The sequence below is a fragment of the Miniopterus schreibersii genome (assembly GCF_964146895.1).
Source record: "Miniopterus schreibersii genome assembly, chromosome: 9".
Taxonomy (NCBI): Eukaryota; Metazoa; Chordata; class Mammalia; order Chiroptera; family Miniopteridae; genus Miniopterus; species Miniopterus schreibersii.
The window spans coordinates 60,945,289-60,968,967 of NC_138118.1; the positions used below are offsets into that span (position 1 = coordinate 60,945,289).

A 23,679-nucleotide genomic window follows, 5' to 3' on the forward strand; every position below is an offset into this window, starting at 1 on the left:
TGTGCCTCCTCTGCAGGTAATACAGGCTTGCCATTCTTGTCCCAAAGCAATCGAAGTTGTAGTCAATGCCTATGAACACATCAGGTGGAACGTAAAGTGGAAACGGGCTATCCCTGATGATGACTTGGAGGTAAAGAATCAATTCACTTCCTCTGGTTTTCATATAAAGTACTTCCAGACTGCAATGGAAGTGCAGAAAATTCTAATTAAAAGAAAAAAAAAATGGTTTTGAGGATGCTTTTAAGACTTCCTCAAATGTGAGACAAAATGTTATAAAATGTATGCGTGAAAGTGTATATGCATCAAGTACATAGCACTTGGGAGATTTGTCCATTTAAGGGCAAGTTGAACAATTATATAAAGGTGGCAGCTTTACTTTCTTCCCATCAATTTTGGTGAATTAAACAATAATAATACTAGGGATTGCTCATAGAGTATTTTTACCAGAAGATTAAAGTGTTTCATGTAGATAATTTTATTCACTTTAAAATATCCTGAAGCTGTTAGTAGGCAGAAAACTGAGTATAGTTGACCCTTGAACAACATGGGTTTGAACTCTATGGGTACGTTTATACATGATTTTTTTTCATCTTATAAACAGACCATGTAAACTTATGGTATTGATAAGTGTATTTTCTCTTCTTTATGGTTTCTTTAATAACATTGCCTTTTCTCTAGATGACTTTATTGTAAGAATTCAGTATGCAATACATATAACATACCAAATATGTGTTAATCGACTGTTATCAGTAAAGCTTCAGGTCATTAGTAGACTATAAGTAGTTAAGTTTGGGGGGAAACAAAAGTGATATGTGAACTTGAGACTGCACAGGGGGTCAGCACCTCTAACCCCCCTGTTGTTCAAGGGTGAACTGTATTAAAATTCGGTGATGGATCATACAAAAAAGTAATTAGCAAAGCTGAGTCCTCACTCTACCTATGGACTTGGCTGCCGTTGTAAGCCAGTTCTTCCCTCGAGCCTCCTGTTCTGGCTTTTAGCAGTCACAGGCTGTCTATACCTGTGGCGAGGTATCAGGTACAGAGTGCAAAGCATACTAGGATTGGAGGCCAATGGCTTAGGTGCAGTCTTCTTCTGCTACTTATTAGCTATGTTACCTCTTAAAGGTTATTTAATCTGACTCAGCCTCATTCATTGATAAAATATCTAAATGTATGGGTCACACAAGACAAGTAAAGAGTTGACAATAGTATTTAGATTAATTTAAAATTGCTATTTTGGTTTACGCTGGTCCAGGCAGTTCACATGAGTGTATTTTATCCCATTCCCTGGGTTCTGAACTGTAGTGTAGAATATTACACCCCCTCCTCTCTCTTATCTCCTTTATACCAACCCCTCAGTTCCCCATCTCAATTTCAAGTTTAATTTTGTCTTACTATCTGAGACCCTAGAAAGCTGCCATTATGTATAAAGTCAGGCCTAAATTCATCATTGCTGATTTCTATGGATGTCAACTGTGGGGCTTTTCTGACTGTAGCCTGTATTTCCTTCCTTTGCAGAGATACTGGGATTTTTACCACTCTCTCTTCACCGTGTGCAGTAACTCTCCAAGGACTCTCATGCATTTATCGAGATGCGCCATTCGAAGAGTGTTACACAACAGATGTCACAGAGTAATTCCTCTGCTTTCCCTCCCATTGTCATTGAAAAAGTACTTGCTTTTAGAGCCAGAGGGAATCATTTATTAAGTCTTATGAGACAGAGATTCCCAATCCCAGATATTTAAGTGGACTCGCCGGGTAGAACACAGTTTACATAAATAAAATGGTACTTGGGTTGATTATAACACTTCAGGGATTTCAGAACACTTTACGAACAGGATGTCATATCATTAATCCTAGGGTTTCGTGGTGAGGGGAAGTATACCAGAAGCAAAGCTGAGGCATTCTCAAAGACAAGAATGTATCCAGAACATACAGACATAAAAATAGTAACTAACATGTAGAGGTACTCTCACTAGGTGCCTGATATATTTTTATAAAAATTTTCCTATATTATCTCATTTGAAATGGGACCCAGAGTTTTTTTTACAACCAATCTCCCTTATCAGTGATAAGTTTACATTACCATTCATTGGGCAGAATAGCAGGCTTTGCGATCGGCCTCTTAATCTTGGTGGCTTCCCCCATTCCCACTTAGCAGAAAGGACTGTTCCTAGTTATGCAAACTCCTATCCCCACACCGAGCTCCTCAACTGATTCTCAGTGGTGAAAACAGGTGAGCCTAGTCAAACAGGGAGATCTTTGAGTCAACTTAGAAATGAAAAACAAAGACCAGTCCACTTAATAGTCAGAAATGGACATTTCAACACACTCTCATTGAGCCAGAGACCGGAGATGCAAAGATGAGCCCGAAACAAGGACTCCTGCCCTCCAGGATCTCACCATTTAGCAGAGGATCCGGACATGCAAGCAGGGAACTGCCATGTCAAATGTCAGGGGCAAGGGTACAGGTGCTGACTCATTCATAGTGCTTGCCTTTCAAAGTTCTTTTTCTGACATGAAGTGTGATTTTCTTTTAAGCATGGAGATAAAGAGTGAATGGATTGTGTGAAGTAGGGGTGGGGGGGGTCTCCGAAATGTAGTCACCTTAAGTTTCTTCCCCCATCTAGATATTGTTTTCTTTTAGTATGACTTCCTGTTTAGTGAGAAGGGAAAGACTTAAGTTGATTACATGGGTCTTTTTATGTAACAGACTGACATTTCAGAGCATTTTACCTAAAAGGTAAGGAGCGCTTTGCTGGCAATGGCTGGCTACAGAAAGCAAACACTAAAAAGACTTTTTTGAAAATGGCAAAAGTTTGAAAACATTGGAGAGAGAAGTATGGTAGATAGGCTTGTTAGTTCGTGGTTTGCAGAAAGAGAAATATAGATGATGAACGTCTGGACCTCATGGTTTATGAGGCCAACTTGCTTCATTTTTTTGCTCTTGCTGACCATTTAGTATTGTTTTTTAGATGTCAGAGCAGAAGTAATTAAGCACACACAAACAAGTTTGCAAGTTGTAAGCAGGCTTCTTTTATTTGTGTGGTTCTCCATCTTATTTAACTTTAGATGCTTGAGTTTTGTGTAGAGATGATGTGAAATATTCCATTTAGAATGTGCTTCTAAACTGGCATTCTCATATTTCCAGGGCCATGGAGGAAAAACCTTAAGTGGATACAATAATCTTTTCAAAGTATCAGTTTTACTTAAATATTTGGGAGAAATATTTTGTACTAAAACAAGACCTATAATATGGAATAGAATCTGTGTGAATTGTTTATGTAAAATGTGACCCTTCAGAAAAGAGTTCGCTTGCATTGTTAGAACACATGGTAGGATGCTGAGGGGAGGCTCACGCTGCTGACCCCCTTCAGGAATATTCTGGTGGACAGATTTGTGATGCACTGACTTAGGCAATAAACCGATGCTGCGGACGAGAGAGGCGATGTTCCTCCCATGGGAAAATATTGTTTCTCAGTCAGCTTGTCTGTGCTTAAACATTTTGTGTCAATCTGATATATAACACACGACTTCTTGTTTATTCATGGACTTAAAGTTCTCTTTCCTCATCTTAGATCTTTTATTGAGAGGACTTAAATAAAGCTCTTCTGTTTTCATCTTCGTGACTTTGTCATTTTACTGAGACCTTTCCCTAACTGACCTTTCAGCAGTTGCACTGAAGAACTCCGCGTGTTTCATGGCTTTCTTCGGCATTTTGAAAGAAAAAGAGAATGAGATGTTCCTGGAAATAAAAAATATTTTCAAAAGAAAGAAATGGGTAAACACGCCCTGCTGGTGTGGCTCAATGGTTGAGGAGCGACCTATGAACCAGGAGGTCAGGGTTCCATTCCCAGGCAGGGCGCACACATGCTCAGGTGTAGGGCTAGTTCTCTAGTAGGGGGCGTTTAGGAGGCAGCCGATCAATGACTCTCTCTCATCACTGATGTTTCTATTTCTCTCTCCCTCTCCCTTCCTCTCTCTGAAATCAATAAAAACATATTTTAAAAAAATTTAAAAAGAAAAGGGTAAACACAAAATGCAAGCTATTGTGATAGGAACAACAGTGTTTTATTAACAGTAAAGAAATTATAGGGTCATTCTCTTCTATCACTGTCTCATTCCTCCTGGGTTTTTCAAATTTCTTCATTATCATCATTCACACAATTCTGGACAATAGCAGCAGAGGAAATTATATCCTCATGATGCTTTTGTTAGTTTCTGTAAATAGTCATTTAAGAGCCTAAAAGAAAATCTCTCTTTTGTAAGTTTCATGTGAGGAAGCATCTTTGATATAAGATCGCCTATCTGGTTTTCTCCCTTTCTCAGGATCTAGACACACTTGTGTTCGATTTTTTAATCACATAGCGTTACATTGCCACTCTGTCCTGCCCTCCTGAACCCAGTGACTTCTAATAAATAGCACAGCAGTCAAAGCTGATTACAGGGATAAAGGAAGTGGCAAACCATTTGCAGTGGGTTAGCAATGTGGGAAAAAGCAACTGAGCCTTATGTTTTTGTTGTTCATCTGATTGTTTGTGAACACTTCATGAAGTTTTAAACTGGCACACATTCAAAACATTTTTAAAAGAATCCAATTACAGTGGAACCTTGGTTCTCAAACTTAATTTGTACTGGAAAGCTGTTCGAAAACCGAATCATTTTTTTCCCTTTAGAAATAATGTAAATTGAATTAATCCATTCCAGACCAACAAAAGCAAAAAAACCCACAAAAATATTCACAGCACAATTTCCTGAGATGTTAACAACGTGAAGTTTAGCAGTAAACTGACTCATACTCATGCATTCTCTCTTTTGTTGCCCAAGAGACGTGTGACAGATCATACAGGTATCAGCATGAAAGGGTTGTCTGGTCAAGAATCGAAGTTTTGTTTGACAACTGAGACATTTTTCAGTGAGCAACTTGGTGAAGAACCAAATTGTTAGAGATGGGAGACATTTGAGAAAGTTTGAGATGGTAAATGTTCAGTTTGAGATGGAAGATATTCAAGAAAGTTAGAAATGGGAAACATTCAAGAACCGACTTTCTTGGCCTCATCTGCTGAACTCCTTGCCCCCCTGGCTTCTTGGTGGATTCAGTGTATGGGAAGGCCAGCTGGGACTGAAGGACAGGAGGATACAGAGATTGGGACACTTCCTGGCTACTTCCCTGGTGGGCTTCCTCTTGATAGTGGCTGAATTCCTTTTCCAAGGCCACAGCTCCTATTAGGAGCCCTTCTCCTACGCTATTACTGTTCTCCCTGGGTTATAGTAACTGCTTCCTCCACTTGTTCCTTCAGACCTCAGGCTAGTCAAAGTTGCCTCCTGTTGCCTTTGTCTTGGTGCTTCATCATTCCTTGCTACCTACATTTCTATAAATACTCCTTGATGAAGTACTCTTCAATCACCCCTATTGAGTGTGTAAGTCATTTTTTCTAGGAATCTTCACAGACACACAAACACACACAAGACACAAACACCTAGTGAGAGCCTGGGTATTGGTAAGTGCTGATGATGTTGAGGGATGATAGAGGTCACATTGGACCAGTTGTCAGGCAGGTGGACTTGAGCTGTGAAGGGTGGGGTTTGGGTAATTATTTAAGTAAGAGTAGGGCAATAGAAAGGGTGGCATTTAAGATAAATGAGTAGCCTCAGTGAAAGGTTAGAGTTGGAATATACAATGAGTATTACCATCACCAATTAGACAAGCTTGACTGTAGTAGAAGATGAACATTTGCTGTGGAGTAGAGGGTGAGGCTGGCAGGGCTGAGTGGGATCAAATGAAATGTCTTGACCATGGGGAAGCACCATGGGAAACCAATGCAATATGATTATTATCATAATTACTCTTTTTTCAACCCTATAACTTTTGTAGTAATGATAATTATGATAAAACCACATAGCACTCATACAGTATTTTATAATTTTCAGAACATCTTCATGATGCTTATTACAGATAATAGCCTTTACCAATACCCTCCGCTCTCTTCCATGTAAAAAAACAAACAATTCTAAAGATTTAGATATGAAAGAGAAAGCTAAACATGACATTAATTAACCCTTTTCTCATGTAAAACACTCTAATCATATGGACTGATTTACTCAAGCAAAACGAGGATTATAATCTTGATTTTTTTTAATGTAAAAAGCTAAAATAATTTTTAATTGCATGAAAAAAAGAGAAAAAAAAGAAATCTCTCTACCAATACATTAGAGCAATGATTTTCAACCCTTTTCATCTCATGGCACACATAAACTAATTACTAAAATTCTGCTTCACATCAAAAAATATATTTTTTGCCGATCTGACAAAAAAATAAGTATAGTTTGATTCATTCACACCGGATAGCTATTGTTGTTGGCTGTTGTCATTTTTCCATTTGACAGTCTAAGGGAAAAGAGCTCAGTGCCCCTGACTAAATAGTCAGATATTGCATGTTTTAAAAATTATTGCGGCACACTGGTTTAAAATAGCTGCAATAAAGGATGAAGGAACAGAGGCAAAATTTGGAGTTCTAGGACTGCTTATAAGTCTCGCCAAGGCAGTGTTCAAGTGATAAATTGCTTACAGAAGCACGAACATAATTGCAGTCCTGCAGGGGCCCGGGGACTCCCAATACTGCTGAAGTCGGAGAGAAGATGACAGGCTTCTGCTTAGGATGGTCCATTAGGGAAAGCTTAGGCAGAGCAAATTGTTTCTGAGTAACCTTTGGCTAGTTCTCAGATAAATATATATATTAACTGCAAAGCCATGCAGTGTGGCACAGGGGGAGGTTATGGATTTTGAGATGCGATAGTTTGAATTTTAATCCTGATTGTGCCACTTAATATCTGTGTGAAATTGGGCCAGTTTTTTAATCCAACTGTCAATTTCTTTATTTGCATAGTAATGATTAAACTACCTGGTTTACAGGGTCTTTTGATAACTAAATGAATGACGTATGTAAAGCATCTAAAGCAGTTTCTTGGATGTAGTTGAACCTCAATAAATGTTCAGATGGTACATGTGTCTGGTATGTGGAGGGATTATATAAACATAGAGTTTCTAAGACATTCATGTGCACTGGACAGAGAAGTGACCTGTGTTTTTTATTGCATTTTAACTACAACGCTTTTCCTGTGGTACAAACTTTCTGAGGCAAACTGTTGCATGGTGACTTGCCAATGGCTCTCTGCTCTTCACAGTTGTGCCCGAAGGAGGCAGTGTAGGCGAACTTTCTGCCTGCCATGGATGAGAGCTGTGGAACTGCTGGCCTCTCTCAATTCTAAAAATGCAGCCCAGAAGAAAATTAAACAGGAAAGCTCAAGGAAGGCAAAAAGGTATTCTGTGGGCTACTTTTATTAATGTCCTGGTTGCAGTGTCAAACAGCTCTGCTCTGCCCTTCATTAGAAAGATATCTGGGAATCAGGAAGAGATCTTAGAACCAAGGGTTTCTATCTTGTGGTTACAGAATCTGGAAGGAAAAAAAATGCAGGTAGTTTCTGTGTAGCACTGAAACAGACAACTTCATTAGTAATCCCACCCATTTAACTTCCCTTCTTTCTTTCCTGCTTCCCTTCCTCTCTCTTTCTCCTTTCCTTCTTGTCTCTTGTACTCATTTTTCTTGTTGTTGTTGTTGTTGTGTCTGTTTCCGTGGCCAGGACCTCAGTGTGAGCAATGCATAGGCCATGCTGGTGTATCCCTGGGGATTGCCAGTGACTGATGGGACCGATGTCTTCTGAAAAACTTTACTTTGGTTGCATGAAGGTGACGCTAAAGCTACCCAGAAACTGGGAAATGGTGTGCTTCTTTCTCCTCTAATTCTTTAATTCTTTGTTCCCAGTCTGAAAGCCACAACTAGGGAAGAGTTTGATTTCATTTTAGCAATAGAGTACAGGAGAGAGATCAGGGCCAAGCTAGAAGCTAAAACTACTAAAGAAGTAACAAGGAGGAGACCTTCCAAAATGAGGCTAGCATGCTTCAGTCTGCCTTGGCAATGCCCGTATCTGATCTGGGTTCCTGGTGTCCCACATATTGTTTGCTACACAGTCAGAAAACTCTGTCAGTAAGGAATTAGAGGTACTCCCTTTTGGAAAAGCACAAGAGAATACCTTTCTGAGACAATCTAGCAGAATAGCTGGTCACACAGACGTACAAATGGGGTCAGCTAAGCCGGAGTTCCTGTCCCTGTCTGCCACTTACTCCCTCTGAGACAGGTTCTCCCTTTGCAACTAGGGGCAATTAATGACCTCATGGTAGAGTTGATGGGAGAGTAAATAAAATATCTTGAGCATGTTGAGTACAATGCCAGGCACATGGCTAACATTTAATAAATTACTATTATAGTCCTACTTTGCTTGATTTTCAAATGATTAACATTTAAAGCATAGACTTTCAGTTGACCCAGCCAAATTCTAGATTTCTATAAATAACTGATAGACCCACAGATTCCAGAAAATCTTGGACACACACACATCTCACAAACAAATGTGAATAGAATATACTGATGTAGCTCTTCAGTGATATGCCATCAGTGTGTGTTGCAGCCCACAGAATGAAACCTGCCCATTTGTAGACACTGGACACATCTAAACAGATCAAGATAGGCCTTCTCTCAATGTATGATATTTTAGTTGCTTTTTAATAATCTTTAAATATATTTTTTTGCCTTGGTACAGGACTGAATGACTCATTTAATAAGTTCTGCCTCTGTATAGTTTATATATACTAGTGCCCACTCCCCACCTACTTGTTTAAAAGTGTCAATAAGCTAATTAGGGGAAGTGCCTCCCTCATCACATCATGTTGTAGATCTGTCTCTCCGACTAACCTGGAACCTCCTTAAAGGAAGGAACTGTAATCTCTTCGGTTTTATTTATTTTTTAATTAAAGTAAAATTTACATACAGCAAAATATGAAACCTTTAAATATATAATTAGATAAATTTTTACAAAATGTATAGACTCTATAATCAACACTCTAAGATAAAGAATGTATTTATCACCCCAGAATGTTTCTTTCTGTGTCTTTCCAGGAAATCCTCACCTCTCATAGGCAATACTATTTCTATCATCAGAGGTTAGATTTACTTGTTTTTAAACTTCATAGGAATGGAATTATACAGCATATATCCTTTCGTGTCTGCCTTCTTTCTCTTAGCGTAGTATTTTGGAAATGTATCCATATTTTTGCATGTATCAGTAGTTTGTACCTTTTTATTGCTTAGTATTTTTCCATTGAACCACAATATGTTTATTCATTCTTCTGATGATAGACATCTGAGTTGTCCAGTTTGAGGTAATGATGGTTGTGATGGTTAACTTTATATGTCAATTTCTCTAGGCATATATTTGGTAAAACACCAATCTAGATGATGCTGCGAAGGTATTTTTTAGAAGCGATTAACATTTAAATCAATTGACTTTGAATTGACCCAAACTCATAATACTCCATATTACGGAAGCAGATTACCCTCCATAACATGGGTGGGCCCCGTCCAATCAGTTGAAGGCCTTATGAGAAAAAGACTAAAGTTCCCAAAGAAAGAAAGTTATGCATCCAGCCAGCCTTTGGACTCACAACTGAAATACTAACTCTTCTCTGGGTCTTCTCTTGCCAGCCTGCCCTGCAGATTTCAGAATTGCCAGCCACTACAATCTCATGAGCCATTTCCTGTGTTGTTAGAGAACTCTGGCTAATACAATAGACAAACATGCTATAAACATTCTTGCTTAAGTCTTCTTGTGGATATGTCCTCATTTTGCTTGGGTAAAAATGGGAAGCTCAGTCAGTAGGCATACACTTAACATTATAAGGAAGCACCAAACGGTTTTCCAAAGTACGGCACATTTTTTTCACTTCCAACAACAATATATGAGAGTTCTGGTTGCTGCACATTCTTGTCAACATTTAGTGGTGTCAGTCTTTTTAATTTTAGATATTTTGATGGGTGTGTAGTGATATGTCTTTATAATTTTAATTTGCATTTCTCTGAGGACTAAAGATGTTAATCAGCTTTTTATGTGCTTATGGAATATTTGTAGATCTCCTTTGGTGGATTGTTTGTTCAAATATTTTGCCATTTGTTATATTTTAAATCTTGACTCTTAGCATTTAGTAGTCATTCAACACATAACTACTGAATGAATGAATGAACATTATATTATCTATCAGTGGTGATTAATCTAATATGATGATTAGATCTCTATTTATAATGCTTATAAAGTGCTGAGCATAATGCCTGACACAACAACTGGTAACTACTAACTACCATCCTTATTTTATATGTGAAGAAATAAGAATCAGAAAAGTTATGTAACTTGACCAAGGTCACCTAATTATTAACTGTCAACATTGTTGCTCAGTTCTGAGATTCTCAAGTTCTATATTTCATGTTTTGGCTTTTTTTTTTTTATTATTCTTATTTCTTGATGCAACATCTTTTATATCACTGAGTATTTCATCTTATTGACATTTATTTGTTATTAAATTTATTTGGGTGACACTGGTTAATAAAATTATACAGGCTTCAGGTATACAATTCTATAGTACTGTACATCATCTTTATATTGTACTGTGTATTTACCACCCCAAGTCAACTCTCCTTCCCTCTACCCCATTTCCCTCTGGCAATCACCTTACTGTTGTCTGTGTCCACGAGTCTTTCTTTTTTTCTTTGCTTAATCCTTTCACCCTTCTCACCCAGCCCTCACCCCCCCACCCCCTCCGACAGCTGTCAGTCTGTTTTTTGTATCCATGAGTCTGTCTCCACTTTGTCAGTTTATTTTGTTCATTAGATTCCACACATAAGTGAGATCATATGCTATTTGTCTTTCTCTGACTGGCTTACTTCACTTAGCATAATGCTCTCCAGGGGCATCCATGCTGTCACAAAAGCATCACTGAGTATTTTAGGAAAATGTCCTGGCTTCCTTTATCATCTCTCGGTCCTCTTCATTTCTCTTTATTATGTTACTGTCTTCCTTGTGTTTCATTTCATTTCTCTAAGACTAATGATCCCTGGCTCTCTTGGTAATTAGGAATGAGACACTGACGAGCTGTGGGGAAGGTCTGTGTTGGGGTCTTCACTGCGGGGTGATTGTGTAGAAGCCTGGCCTGCTGGGTGGGGATGTCCACTCCACTCATTAGGACCTGTGTTTTCTCTTGACAGGTCAATTGAAGAGAATCCAGCATTTTGCAGCGTATAGGGTCTAAGTCTGACTACTGTTTTTCTCTAAGCTGAGTTGGAGAAATGATTTGGGGGGTATTTTATTCAGTACACAATATTTCGTTTAATCCTATTTCCACTGGGGCACTTCTGCCCTTAGCAATTCCTGGTATCCCCGAGAACAAAGTCCCCATGATTTAACCTCTCCAGTTAATAAAAATGCAGTCTTTTGCTGACACGAAAAATGCAGGATGGGAGATGAGATACATGGCCTCTACTCCCCCCGCCCCGTTACTTACAGCGTGTGTGTGTGTGTGTTTGTGCTCGTGTGAGTGTTGGGTTGAAGTTAGTGGTTTAAGAGGGGGTGGTGGAATGAGAGGAATTGTTAGCTTTAATTTTGGAGCAGCCTGTGAGAACCATCTGATGACCTGTCTCTTTCAAGGTTCATAATTGCTACAAGTCACGGGCGATTTTTGAAATCTTTTATCTTACGTGTTTTCGTATGAAATTTTTGAGATTGAAAGAAGCCTGCAGATTTCTTAAAGGAAAAGTTTCATCAAAGGCAAAGACCTAAAAAGATGAATGCTAAGGCAACTTCAAGAGAACTGACAATTCAGGGAGTTAGGGCCAGTCTTGGGGTTTTGAAGAAACTTTTCTGAACTAAGGAGTTCTCAGAAGATTCCAGGGTGGTCACATTTCACAGATATAAACACCTGGGCTTGGTAGTGTTGTTGTGACCAGTATAAGAGCAGTTCCGTGAACACATTTGCATACGTCTGTGTCCCCGGCTTACTGTGTGGCAGGAACATTTCCTAGAAGCGTTCACTTAATTGAGTATTTACGCAATAACTCCTGTGTTCCGTGTATTTGGTCTAGTATTTTGGCTTTTTTTGTTTGTAGTAAGTTGATCAATTAAATATTGGACTCACCATTAAATATGTTACTTCATTAATTCTTTTAATTATTATTTATGGCAAATATACTATGGCAAATATAATGATGGTAATTATTTTACTTATTTTAACTCATTTAATTCTCACTGCAACCCTATGAGGAATGTACTGTTATCTTTATTGATAATTAAGCTGCAGTACAGAGAGGTTATGCAATTGTCAAAGATCACACAGCTGATTAAGAGGTATAGATAGAATTCAGGCTTAAAAACTCCCATACCAAAGCCAATGTGTTTTGTTTTGTTGGGTTTTGAAACCACTATACTGTCTCTTATGATAAGATTAATTTTAATCATGTTGAATTTGAGGGGCTTATGGGACAACAGGATGGAGAAGTCCAGTAAAACTATGACACTTCAAAGAGAGTTACTGGGGAGTAAGGGTGTGTCTCAGACTATGTATTTAGTAAACTACAATGCAAGACCATACTAGATAAGGTGTGTTAGGAGTGGTTAAAGAAAGTGCTGGATACATTAGAAGATGGAGAAATTCCCAGAAAGTTCTATGGTGACCCTGTTTTTTTCATGGATCTACCTTGTCCTCAAGAACAGGTCTGTAATGATGCAATCTTATGATCTCTAAGTCTCTCCATAGACACTCTACAATGTTTTGGCTGCTATTCGAATTCTGAAGAAGTGGATCTAGGTTGCCTGCCCGTGGGGCCCAGGAGCTCATGGTCATTCTGATAACCCGTTTTCTACTTCCTGGAAACCTCAGGAGGCCCCTCAGGGACACCTCAAGCCAGTCTGACTAATCCCTCCTTCTGATCTGATTTCACTCCCCTGAAAAGGTAGTGTGAGGAGCAGGGTGTGAGTCAGTCTCTTCAAACTGGCAGTGCCCAGAGCTGGTGTTAATCTGCGTTATCTTAGCTCCCACAGGGTGAGTAATCATGCCTAGCGAGATCTAACCCTGGAAAACAGGTGCAAATTTCCAAAGGAGGCCTTTGTGACCATAACAGGAGGTTTGCTGAAACTCAATCTATATTTATTCCCTGCAACACAATATCTTTTTGGACCATGGTCTCCAGGAACATTTGGGTTCCCTAAAAGTTTATCTCTGCGCCAATTAAATGGGCATCACAGAACCACCAGCAATGGCCCAGCCTGGACCCAGGGGCCAGCCCAGCTTGTGAGGACTTGCACAATACGGCTGAGCCAAGACTTCCTCTTGACACCCCAGAGGCAGTAGGTGACAGGGAGGGACTAAGCTAGGCCCCGCCTACTGGGCTGTTCACACAAACATGTTTTTGAAGCCCTTTATACACTCAGCAGGGAACATGTTGTTCTCTCTGGGAGGTTGCCAGAAATCTATGAGAGAGTTAGATCAATGCCAAGAATAGATATCAAGGCCTCTCTACCGCCTCAGAAGGGGACACTGTGTGGTGCTGGGTTGCCACGGCCTCTCCTTGCTCCTTTAGCCTTCCTTCCACACCAAGAGTACACACTGTTTCCCTGCACTTCTCAACCCCTCGGTTAGGTCTTAAATGATTACTAGAGATGACTATACATTTATGGATAACTGTAATCACGCTATCTAAAGCCAAATGTGAATATGTTCTCTCTATGTTTATTTGGTTTGCACCTCAAAGCCTCAGGCCACGGACCTTGGAGGCAGCACCCAAGGAAAATAACCACCATATTTTCCCATTTCAAACAGGTCCGGGCAAAGTCTGAGTTGCTGCCCTCCCTGTGCTCTAGCTTCAGCAAGGAACACAAAGGTTAACTGAAATCCTGCCAGTGCAGGCAAAGTGGAGAGGAAACTTTAATCTTCTCTCAGAAGTGACACGTGTGTCTTTGCTCTCTTCACCAGAGTCTTTCTAAATCCTCAGTGTCTCCATCTTGGCCAGCCCTAAAACCAAATATTTAGAAATGTTTCTTCCTCTCTAATAATAGTAAGAATCAAGGGTCAATTTAAATAAATATTTTTAAGTTTTTTATATATTCCCTATATTTGTATAAGGTATAGCTTCTCGTTTGAAACTGTTTGCATAGTTCTTTAAGTTCTAATATTTAACTACTTTTTTGGTTCATGAAATTGACACGAACCAAGATGCATTCACATGGTGTCGACTACCTGAAATATAGGCATTCACTCCATTCACCTGTCCATCCATCCATTCAACACTTTTTTTTTTAATCCTTACCTGAGGATATTTTTTCCATTGCTTTTCAGAAAGAGTGGAAGGGGAAGAGAGAGAGAGAGAGAGAGAGAGAGAAAGATTGATGTGAGAGACATGCCTATTGGTTGCCTCCTGCATGTGCCCTGACAGGGCCAGGATCAAGCCTGCAACCGAGATACATGCCCTTGGCCAGAATTGAATCTGGGACCCTTCAGTCCACAGGTCGACTCTCTAACCACTTAGCCAAACTGGTTAGGGCTATCCATCCAATACTTTTTGAGTTTAAAGTCCCTACATGCAACTAACCAGCTTCTATAGCCTTGAAGTTGAGAACTTACAGTAATTAAGAGATGATAAATTTCACAGACCCTTCTTGCTTATTAAGCCACTGAAAATAGAAAAGCTCAGGGGAGAATGAGCTGTGTAAATGTTAAGGATTCTGCCATGGAGAGATTTCACCAACCATAGCCAACTGCAAAATATAGAAAGTCAAGCCCAGGCAGGATAAGCTCATTTTGGGCTTGGGACCTGCTAATTGGTTTCACATGTATGTGGCTGGAACCCTCCCTGGGCTAGATTCTAATATGGGGAGAGAAATGAGATATTTCACTGAATGATATGTCTGAGTCAGACCGGAGGAGTTGCTATGACACTGGGCTGTGGCTATAATCAGTGTCAGTGTGAGGATGACACTTCGTTTGGGGAGATATTGATGGTCAAAAACAACTCAGTTTGAATGTGATTTCACATTTCCAAAGCATGACTTTGGGCTAGTCATTCATATTATTTATTTATTCAATATTTATTCAATAATATTTATTGAACCCTCCTATGCGCCAAGCATGATGTGAGGTGATGGAAATGCCCCTGCCCTCATAGCATAACATTATTTGTGCTTCACTTTCTTAAGGTCTAACAGTACCTGTCACGCAGAGGGGTGTGGAGTCCGTGTACACAGTACTGTGATACGATTCGGAGTGGGACTTTTCTTCCTGTCTCGGAATTGCTTCTGAAGTGGAAGATAAATAGATGTTTGGGATTTATTAAGAGGTAAATTCATTCTGCTGCCCCAGTTATCACTCTCTAGTCACTAATCTGACCTTGAGGGAACAATTGTATTGTAAATCTTCAGCCTCCGACAGAGTTGGTGTCTTTTTCTTCCACTGGTGGGGGTGTGTGGGGGGGGGCCTTCTAAATGAAGCCCATTGGGGTGTTCCAAGAAAATGATGTATAGAGATGGGGGTGGCAGGTGCTGGCAAGAAGTTATTCCTGGATTTTTATTTTTCAGTTGGCTACCGACTTATGCAATGGACTTGCTGAACTGCCCTTAGTGCCAATTTGAGCAATGGGAAAGAGATTTAGGGAGAGCACTCAGGGTAGGGAAAACAGGACACACTCCATTATCTGGCAGGAAAAGAGCTCACAAGTCCTCTTGTAGGTCAAGAGGATGTCATGAAAGGCTTGAGTTACTGTGATAAAACTCTACCTTAAACTATGACTCACTAAGAAAAGGAGCCCCAGCAGCAAGTCTGCAGGGAGGATTATATCGGAAAGGGAGCTGAGGGAGCCTGGAAAAGGTCCACTGGAGTTGATTTCCCGAGAGGCTCCCAAAGGGCCTTCCAGAGGATCATCAGGTGTCTCCCAAGAGGGGTGGCAGCGTTTGAATGGCTGCCATGGGGGAGGTCAGAGATCACAACAGCAACTGGTAAGTAAAAGCATTTCTGCTTCCTTTGTGAATTCTGTCTCTCTGTCCTAAAACATAGAAAGGGCCCCGGAAGATGCAGGGTGAAGCATCAATAGAATCTCCCTCTCTTTGGCCACATCCATGCCTCAGGCCTGTCCCTGGGTCTATGGGAGGAGAGGGACATTTAATTTGGGTAAGACTGAAGTGGATGGCACTGGAATGTAAGTTTTACAACCTGAAAAGGTAAGAAAACTGGCATCTGCTGGGGATGTCATAAAGTCCTGGGAAGGGGAGATTCGATGTAGCAGGTTTTCAAGCAGTGACTGGCAAAAAACAAAACCCTACGCTTGAACCCTCCTGGGCTCACAGTGTTCAATAAACTGCTGACAAATGAAAAATGCTTAGCAAGTAAACACTTGGTGCTACACAAATGGAAGATATTATTCCTAGTCACCTAAAGAAAATTAATATTCAGAAAAGATCTACATCATTTAAATATTGAACAACAAATGCAGTATTTCATGTGCTATTCAACCTGCCCAGCATCCATTTCTTCAACTATAAAATGGGAGTTTTGACAAGGACCACATTGAATAATTGTGAAAGTTAATGAGATGATTTTGTAAAGCATGTAGCACAGGCCTAGGCACACAGGTGATGTTCCAGAAATAACTGTTTTCCCCTTTCTAAGTTTGCAGGGTCAGAAGACACCCCCAGGTTGGGAGGGAAGCATCAGAAAAAATACACTGACCATTCATTTGCATGTTCTGCCATCTAGAGCTGATGGTCATTTATTAGATAGTATTAGGAGGAGCCACAGAAAATCAAGACACTATTGGAGCAGAATAACATACTGGCATTTTTGCATGTATTTCATAACATATTGCTATCCTGGTGTTACTATAGTTTATTTAAAAACGGTGTTCAGAATTCAGAAAAAAAAGTAAAATTATTGAAACTAAATATTTGATATATTTTGCATATAAAATGTATAAGTACATTTTACATAACATTGAACAAAAGTTAAATTTCCAAAACATAAATATTAAACATATATTATTATTCTAATTTGAATTAATGATAGGGGAAAACAATAAAAATAAATATACAAAATAAGCTAAACATTACATAAAATGAAGAAAATCAGTCTTGAAAACAAAATGAATTATTTGATTTTTTTTTTTTTTTGGGCAAGTATGATATTAAGAACAATATATATCAATGGCGTCTTCTTGAGTGGTGAGCCTATTGTTTGGGCAAATTTTTTCAACCACTGGAAAAGCTTTTGCATATTTTATACTAGTTGGAGGAATAGTGAGGAGATAAATATAAATTAAATCCAAATACCTTTCTCTGAACTTTTATCTGCAAATAATCTCATGTGATACTATAAAGACAATCTTTTAGAAATTTTTATTTTTATTAAAGACTAATATTTTCTTGACTATAGTTTTTGTTACTAAGGCCCAGCAGTCAATTTGCAAGACACCTGGCTCTTGGCTTGTGCTATGAAACAGCCTTTGTTCAAACACACAAAATAAATCCATCTGACAGATAAGAAGTTTCCACTATTAGACACTGATTATGTTCCCTATCAAACTGACACCATTGGAAGTGCAGATATCTCAAGGGTAAGACTAAGTCTTTGTTCTTTATAATTCTCTTTTAGGAAGGCTTTCTTTCTTTACATATTCAGGAAACACTAAAAAGGAAAAAAAACCCACCCAGCTTCTTAAAAGAAGTGAAACTAGAGCGAATTTGATCTGGGAAAATCTGGGTTAGTGGTCCAGTCTTTCTCATTCACTCACTCACTCACTCACTCACTCACTCACTCACTCACTCAAATACCTTGAGAGATTATCAAGTCTCCCTTTTAATGCTGGGTTTAACTCTCTAGGTACTTCTCAAAGCATAAATATTTCAGATTTCAGATTTTTAAAATACTGAAATAATGGTAGCATACTGTGGGGGAGGGGGAATTTTCCCTTCTTTTCCCTCATAGTTCTTCTGGTTGATTTAATAATCAAATTGACATAAGACAGATTAACTGATTGCCAAATTTATTACATATGTACATACGGGGGGGTTTCATAAAACTATAAGGACTGGGACAAATTGGGCAGTTAAAGCTTCTATGCTATCTTGAGCTAAGGAGAAAGGGAATGATTTGGGGGGCTTCAAAGGGAAGGAAGACAATTTACAGGTAAATGAGACCATTACGTGAACAAATTCTTGCCTGGTCAACCAGAAACAGCAGGACACAAGCAGGAGTCTAACAAACAGACTTGCTAGACTCCTTTCTGTCTGCTCACTTAGGTCATACTTAGCTGTGGTTATTGTGGAAGAAAATGAGGTTCTATAAAAAGTAACTTCACAAAGTGATCTGGTCATAAATTCCTGACTGGACAGGTCCTGATAGAGAACCATGCCTCAGGCATATAACTTTCATAAGAGGTTTATCTTTGCCTTAAGCAAGCCTTGCCCACTCTTCTGTGCATCTAGGTTAAGACACCTTTCAGGCCCCTTCTGAAGCATGAGCACACAGAATCTTAACTAACCTGTAGTCTGATCCCCACTTTGGTGTCTCCCACCTTCAGGCACTCTTCCTATTTCCTCCTTAATTTCAAATGCATAAAAAACAAAACAAAACAAAACCTGCAAAATTGCTATTCTCGGGAACATCTGAGAGCTTGCCCTCTGGAATACATCATCAGGTTGGTTCAAATAAACTCTTTAAAAATTCTCTTCAAGTTTGGCCATTTCTTACATCAACATTATTTATGGCAATAGCTCTCTTCCTGGAGCAGGTCTTCTGTCTAAATTCTTTTAGGCAGTTAGAGGGAAGAAAGGTTCTTCCAGAGTCTTCTCTTTCTTAAAAAATAACCAGCTTAAAATAATCACTATTCCAAACAAGCAGATTTCAGGGAAGCAAACTGCTCCCCTTAACACCAACAAAAATATTGACGCTTTGCTACTTAATGGCATGCTGTACTGGAGTTCTGAAAAATTGAGAGTTCACACTGAATCCCTAATTAAAATCATCTTGCTCAGAAATCATCCTCCATTAAGTGACTAGAGTGTCTAAATTCCATTTTTAGAATAAGTCCACATTGATTTAAGACAACTGTTTAATGACTTGGCATAAATTGTTCATCAGCCAAGTAGTCAAGAATGAGACCCGGACCAAGTCCATTTTTTGTGGATGGACAGGGGAGAGAGAACAGCGTGTAAGGAGGAGTATAATTATGATTTTAGGGTAGAACTCGAGGAGTGACTTGTAGCAGATTGGCCCTGGAAAATGTTGGGCTGCCTCCTGAAGGCAAGGTGGACTTGGGAGAACTGCTGATGGAGTCAGGTGTTTAAAATAAATTTAACTGAGTAAGTTTGGTGATCTAATTGGTTTTATTAAATGATTCATGAATCAGGCAGCATCCTACCTAGCAAGTAGAGAGATACTCTAAGGAGTTGTACAAAATAAAAGGTTTTTATAGGAAGAAGGGTGGGGCAAAAAAAGATGAAAGAAAAGATTATTTTAGGCCAGGTCTTCTTTTTTGAGGGGAAGGGAATCGCAGAAGTCTATTTTTTTTCTTCTTCCTCTGGGGGATGGAGAGGGTCCAGGACAGATGACCTCATTGGTGCTGACCAGACAATTCCAGACTGGTTAAGATTACATTTCTGGAAGGAGCCGAAACTGCAATTAGGTCAGGTATGAAATCTAGGTCTTGTACATGGGCTTATTTAGCATGATTCCATTTGAGGCCCATGGTTTTTCTTTAACACAGGAAAGGGCTGGAGGGTGAGTGGATACCTCATCTCCACCATCTCATCTCTACCACCACATCTCCAGCTGCACATATTACAGAGACCTTGTATTAAGCGCAACTAAGAAAATATATCTTAAAAAAGAGATAGTCCATGTTCTTAAAAGCTTGAGGAAGAGGGGAAATCATACATAGTATGTGCAGAATAAGTAAAGAAAGGCACGAATTAGGATAGTCATAGAAAACATTCAAGAATTAATAAAGAGTTAATAAGGCTGCATAAGGAATAGTAAAATGATTAGTGAAGTATGGGTTCCTATGGAGGGGGATATTTTGAGCCAGATTTTGAGGAGAAGTTGGACGTGGGTTGATAAAGAGGAAATGTCTTTGGCTCCTCTTTTTACAAGGTAATATCAATTCAGAGTGCCTTGTTTTCTGGCAAAAAGAGGAAAATGGGCTAACTTCTGGAGATTTTTCTTTACATGATTTTTCTCTACATGAGGTTTCATAGAACTTTCTAGAATATCCAATGTTTTCCTTGCTGTTGGTTGTTTCCTACAAATTAGGTTTAATTACAGTATCTTCCCAGAAGCATAGTTTTGATATATAAAGTGATTTTCTTTCTCTTTTGGGATGAAAAAGAAAGCTAAAGCTTTAATACAATTTCCTTTAAAGCAGCAGCCTTTTCCCCCCCAAGGTAAATAAAATCTTAAGTTGAATTAAGACCAATTTCCTCATATCATATTTTAAATAAGAGATTTTTAAAAAGTCACACGTAGGTCCTGTGAAGAAAACAGGAACATTACAGGAGAAGTATCAAAATAGCAGCCATAGTATTTTAGGTCTGGCAGACTTTAGGTGCAGACTTTTCAAACTGGTGAGCCTTGATAGTCCATAGATATTCACCAAATAGTTTCAATCTGCCCAATGTTGTTGTGTTTTTCCACCTGTAATCCAAATTTTAATATAGTAGTTGGGATTTAATAAGTACAATAATTATCAGATCAAATTTTTAACATAATATTCAAGATTCTATACAAGCTAACAAAATCTCCACTACCTTCAGCTCCTGCCAACTTTGCTTTGGCCATTCAATATTTTTAAGAATTTAAATTTGTTGTCAGCAATTTTCTGTTCCTGTTTCACCCGATACTTTCCCCACACTTGAATTTCCTCCACCTCAGAAGCACTGGAACTCTCTTGGTGCCAAAATTGCGGTATGGTGAGTGGTGAGGTAGATGATGACGGGTGCAATGGGTTGACTCGTGTCCATGAAAAAGATGTTGAAGTCCTAATCCCAACTACCTGTGAATGTCATCTTGTTTAGAAATAAGGTCTTTGCAGATGATCAAGTTAAAATAAGGTAATTAGGGTGGGCCCTAATCCAATATAACTGTGACCATATAAAAAGGGGAACTGTGAACACAGAAAGAAGAAGATGACCTGAAGACACAGGAAGAATGACATCCACCAGTGAAGGAATCCCAAGGCTACCAGAAAGTAGCAGAGAGGCATGGGACAGATTCTCTCTCACATCCCTCAGAAAGAATCAACTTTCGACACCTTAATTTCCGATTTATAGCCTTCATAACTGTGAGACAATAAGTTCCTGTTGCTTAAGCCACCCAGTTTGCAGTACTTTCTTACTACATCCCCTGGAAACTCACACAGTAGGGGAGGACCTTCACCGTTACCTTCCGAAAGAGGAGTTTCAGAGCAGTGCAAATAGAACCCAATGCTTAAAAGTTGAAGTCAAAGCACTTGTAGTAGGTTTTAATATTAAGCTGGTAACTCTGAGTGTCTCTTAAATGTAAAAGTCAAAAGGTGTTTTATTTTTAATATTTAAATCGATACCTAATTTAACTCTCATTTTCCTAGACCTCTGCCACAGTCTGCATGTGATATATTTGAGTTTGGCCTAAACTCAAATTGGACCTCTCAACCTAAGCGAAACTCTTCTGGGAAGATCTATAACATTCCTTAATAATCTGCTCCAGTGTATCATATTAAACAAAAATGTTCACAGCCAAAAGCCTTTCCAAAACAATGGGTTTACTGAGACATATGCTTGCCAGAAAAGCACCAGGTCATGGGCATGAAATCTGAACCAGCAGCAGCAGAGCTAGATGGAGGAGACAATACATCTGTGGTCCTGGAGTTGACCAGCTTTCTTACACATCTAGAAGGAGGAAGAAAGATATAAATTGTTTTGAAAGAATTTATGTCGGCTATAGATAAAGGGAGTGAGAGAGGGTGTAGCCCAGCTAGTTCTGGGATAGGTGCATAGTTTGTAAGGGAGAAACATTTGTTCTTTTGGATTGGTTCGAGGCAACAGTCTAGAAAGTTTATGCATAAGCAAGAAGCAGAGCCGTCTGATGTTTCCTGGTGTCTGGCTATTCTCTTTAGATAGTTGCAAAAATAACCACTTAGAAATTAATTCCAACATACACTCAGGAATGTAAACAGTCTTTTGTTGGTTTTGCCCGGCAGTCGTTAACTGATCAACCTCTCTTGTCTCTTCTACCCTCAGGCTTGCTGTAATTTAATTGAGAACTTCTCGGAATTGTCTCCTTATCAATCACTTCCTTTAAGAATATTCATTTGCCCGGCCAGCGTGGCTCAGCAGTTGAGCATTGCTCAACTATGATGATCCAGGAGATCATGGTTTGATTCCCGGTCAGGGCACATTCCGCGGTTGCGGGCTTGATCCCCAGCAGGGGGGGTGCAGGAGGCAGCTGATCAATGACTCTCTCATCATTGATGTTTCTATCTCTCTCTCTCCCTTCCTCTCTCTGAAATCAATAAAGATTTGAAAAAATTATATATTATTTTGCTTCTATAAATGAATAACCCATGGACACAAACAATAGTATGGGGAAGGACTGGGGGTGGGGCAGATGCAGGGTGGAGGGGATCGATGGGGAGAAAAAAAAGGGAGACATTTGTAATACTTTCAACAATAAAGATAAATTTTAAGAAAGAATATTCTTTTGGGGTTCTCCTTGAAATCATAGCTCAAAGCAAGTGTGTGTTTTTGCATTATCTTTAGTAGAGATAAAAGCTGTGATAAGATAAATGTATGTTCATTGGGGGAAAAGTTTAAGTTATTCCCCAGTCTTCACCAAGTAACCCAATTTCTTCTCATTTTAAAGGTTTGGATTTCAACTTTTAGTTATTTGAATTCTTAGGGAGGGAACCCTCATCAATTGCTCCATGGTAAGATATAAACTGTTTTCCATAGTGGCTGCACTAGTTTTTCATTCCCACCAGCAGTGAATGAGGGTTCTTTTCACTGAAACAGTGTGGCCGTTTCTCAAAACATTAAGAATAGAGTTACCATATGACCCGGCCATCCCTCTTCTGGGCATCTACCCAAAAAACTTGAAAATATTTATTCACAAAGATATATGCACCCCTGTGTTCATTGCAGCACTCTTCACGGTGGCCAAGACATGGAGACAACCGGAGTGTCCTTTGATGGAGAATTGGATCAAGAAGGTGTGGTTCATATACACTATAGACTACTACTCAGCCATAAGAAAGGATGAGGGACTGCCATTTATGACAACATGGATGAACCTTGAAAATATTATAAGCAAAATAAGTCAGTCAGAAAAAGCTCAGAACCCATGTAATTTCACTCATATGTGGGATATACAACTGAAACACATAGAAAACAGGACGGTGGTTACCAGAGGGAAGGGGGTGGAGGGTAATGAAGGGTAAAGGGGCCAAATATCTGCTGATGGAAGATGATTTGACTTTAGGTGGTGGGCACACAATGCGATATACAGCTCACGTATCATAGAAATGTGTACTTGAAACCTGTATGATCCTATTAACTAATGTCACCCCAATAAATTTAATTTTTAAAAAAATTCCAAGGATGAGAAAAGGTTAATATTTTTAAAAGATATAAACTAACCAACTGGAAATAAATTTTTAGTGCATCAAGTAAAAATAACTAGTTTGCACGCTGAGAGGAAAATTTCCCACAAAATTTCTAGATGGAAGT

At 39.2% G+C, this 23,679-nt stretch overlaps 1 protein-coding gene across 2 annotated transcripts in view; it reads left to right on the forward strand.

Moving 5' to 3' along the window:
* Positions 1-15,359, forward strand: part of ASB4 (ankyrin repeat and SOCS box containing 4) — a 65,247-nt gene extending 49,888 nt beyond the window's left edge. The window contains exons 4-6 of one of the 2 annotated variants that reach the window (XM_081146296.1): positions 17-130; positions 1,519-1,632; positions 15,130-15,359. In XM_081146296.1, the coding sequence (XP_081002422.1) occupies positions 17-130; positions 1,519-1,632; positions 15,130-15,135 (234 nt within the window). In that variant the 3' untranslated portion in view covers positions 15,136-15,359. Of the gene's footprint in view, positions 1-16; positions 131-1,518; positions 3,626-15,129 lie in introns of those variants that run through there. The other variant, XM_081146295.1, reaches the window with a different exon arrangement.
* The last annotated feature ends 8,320 nt before the right edge of the window (positions 15,360-23,679 follow it).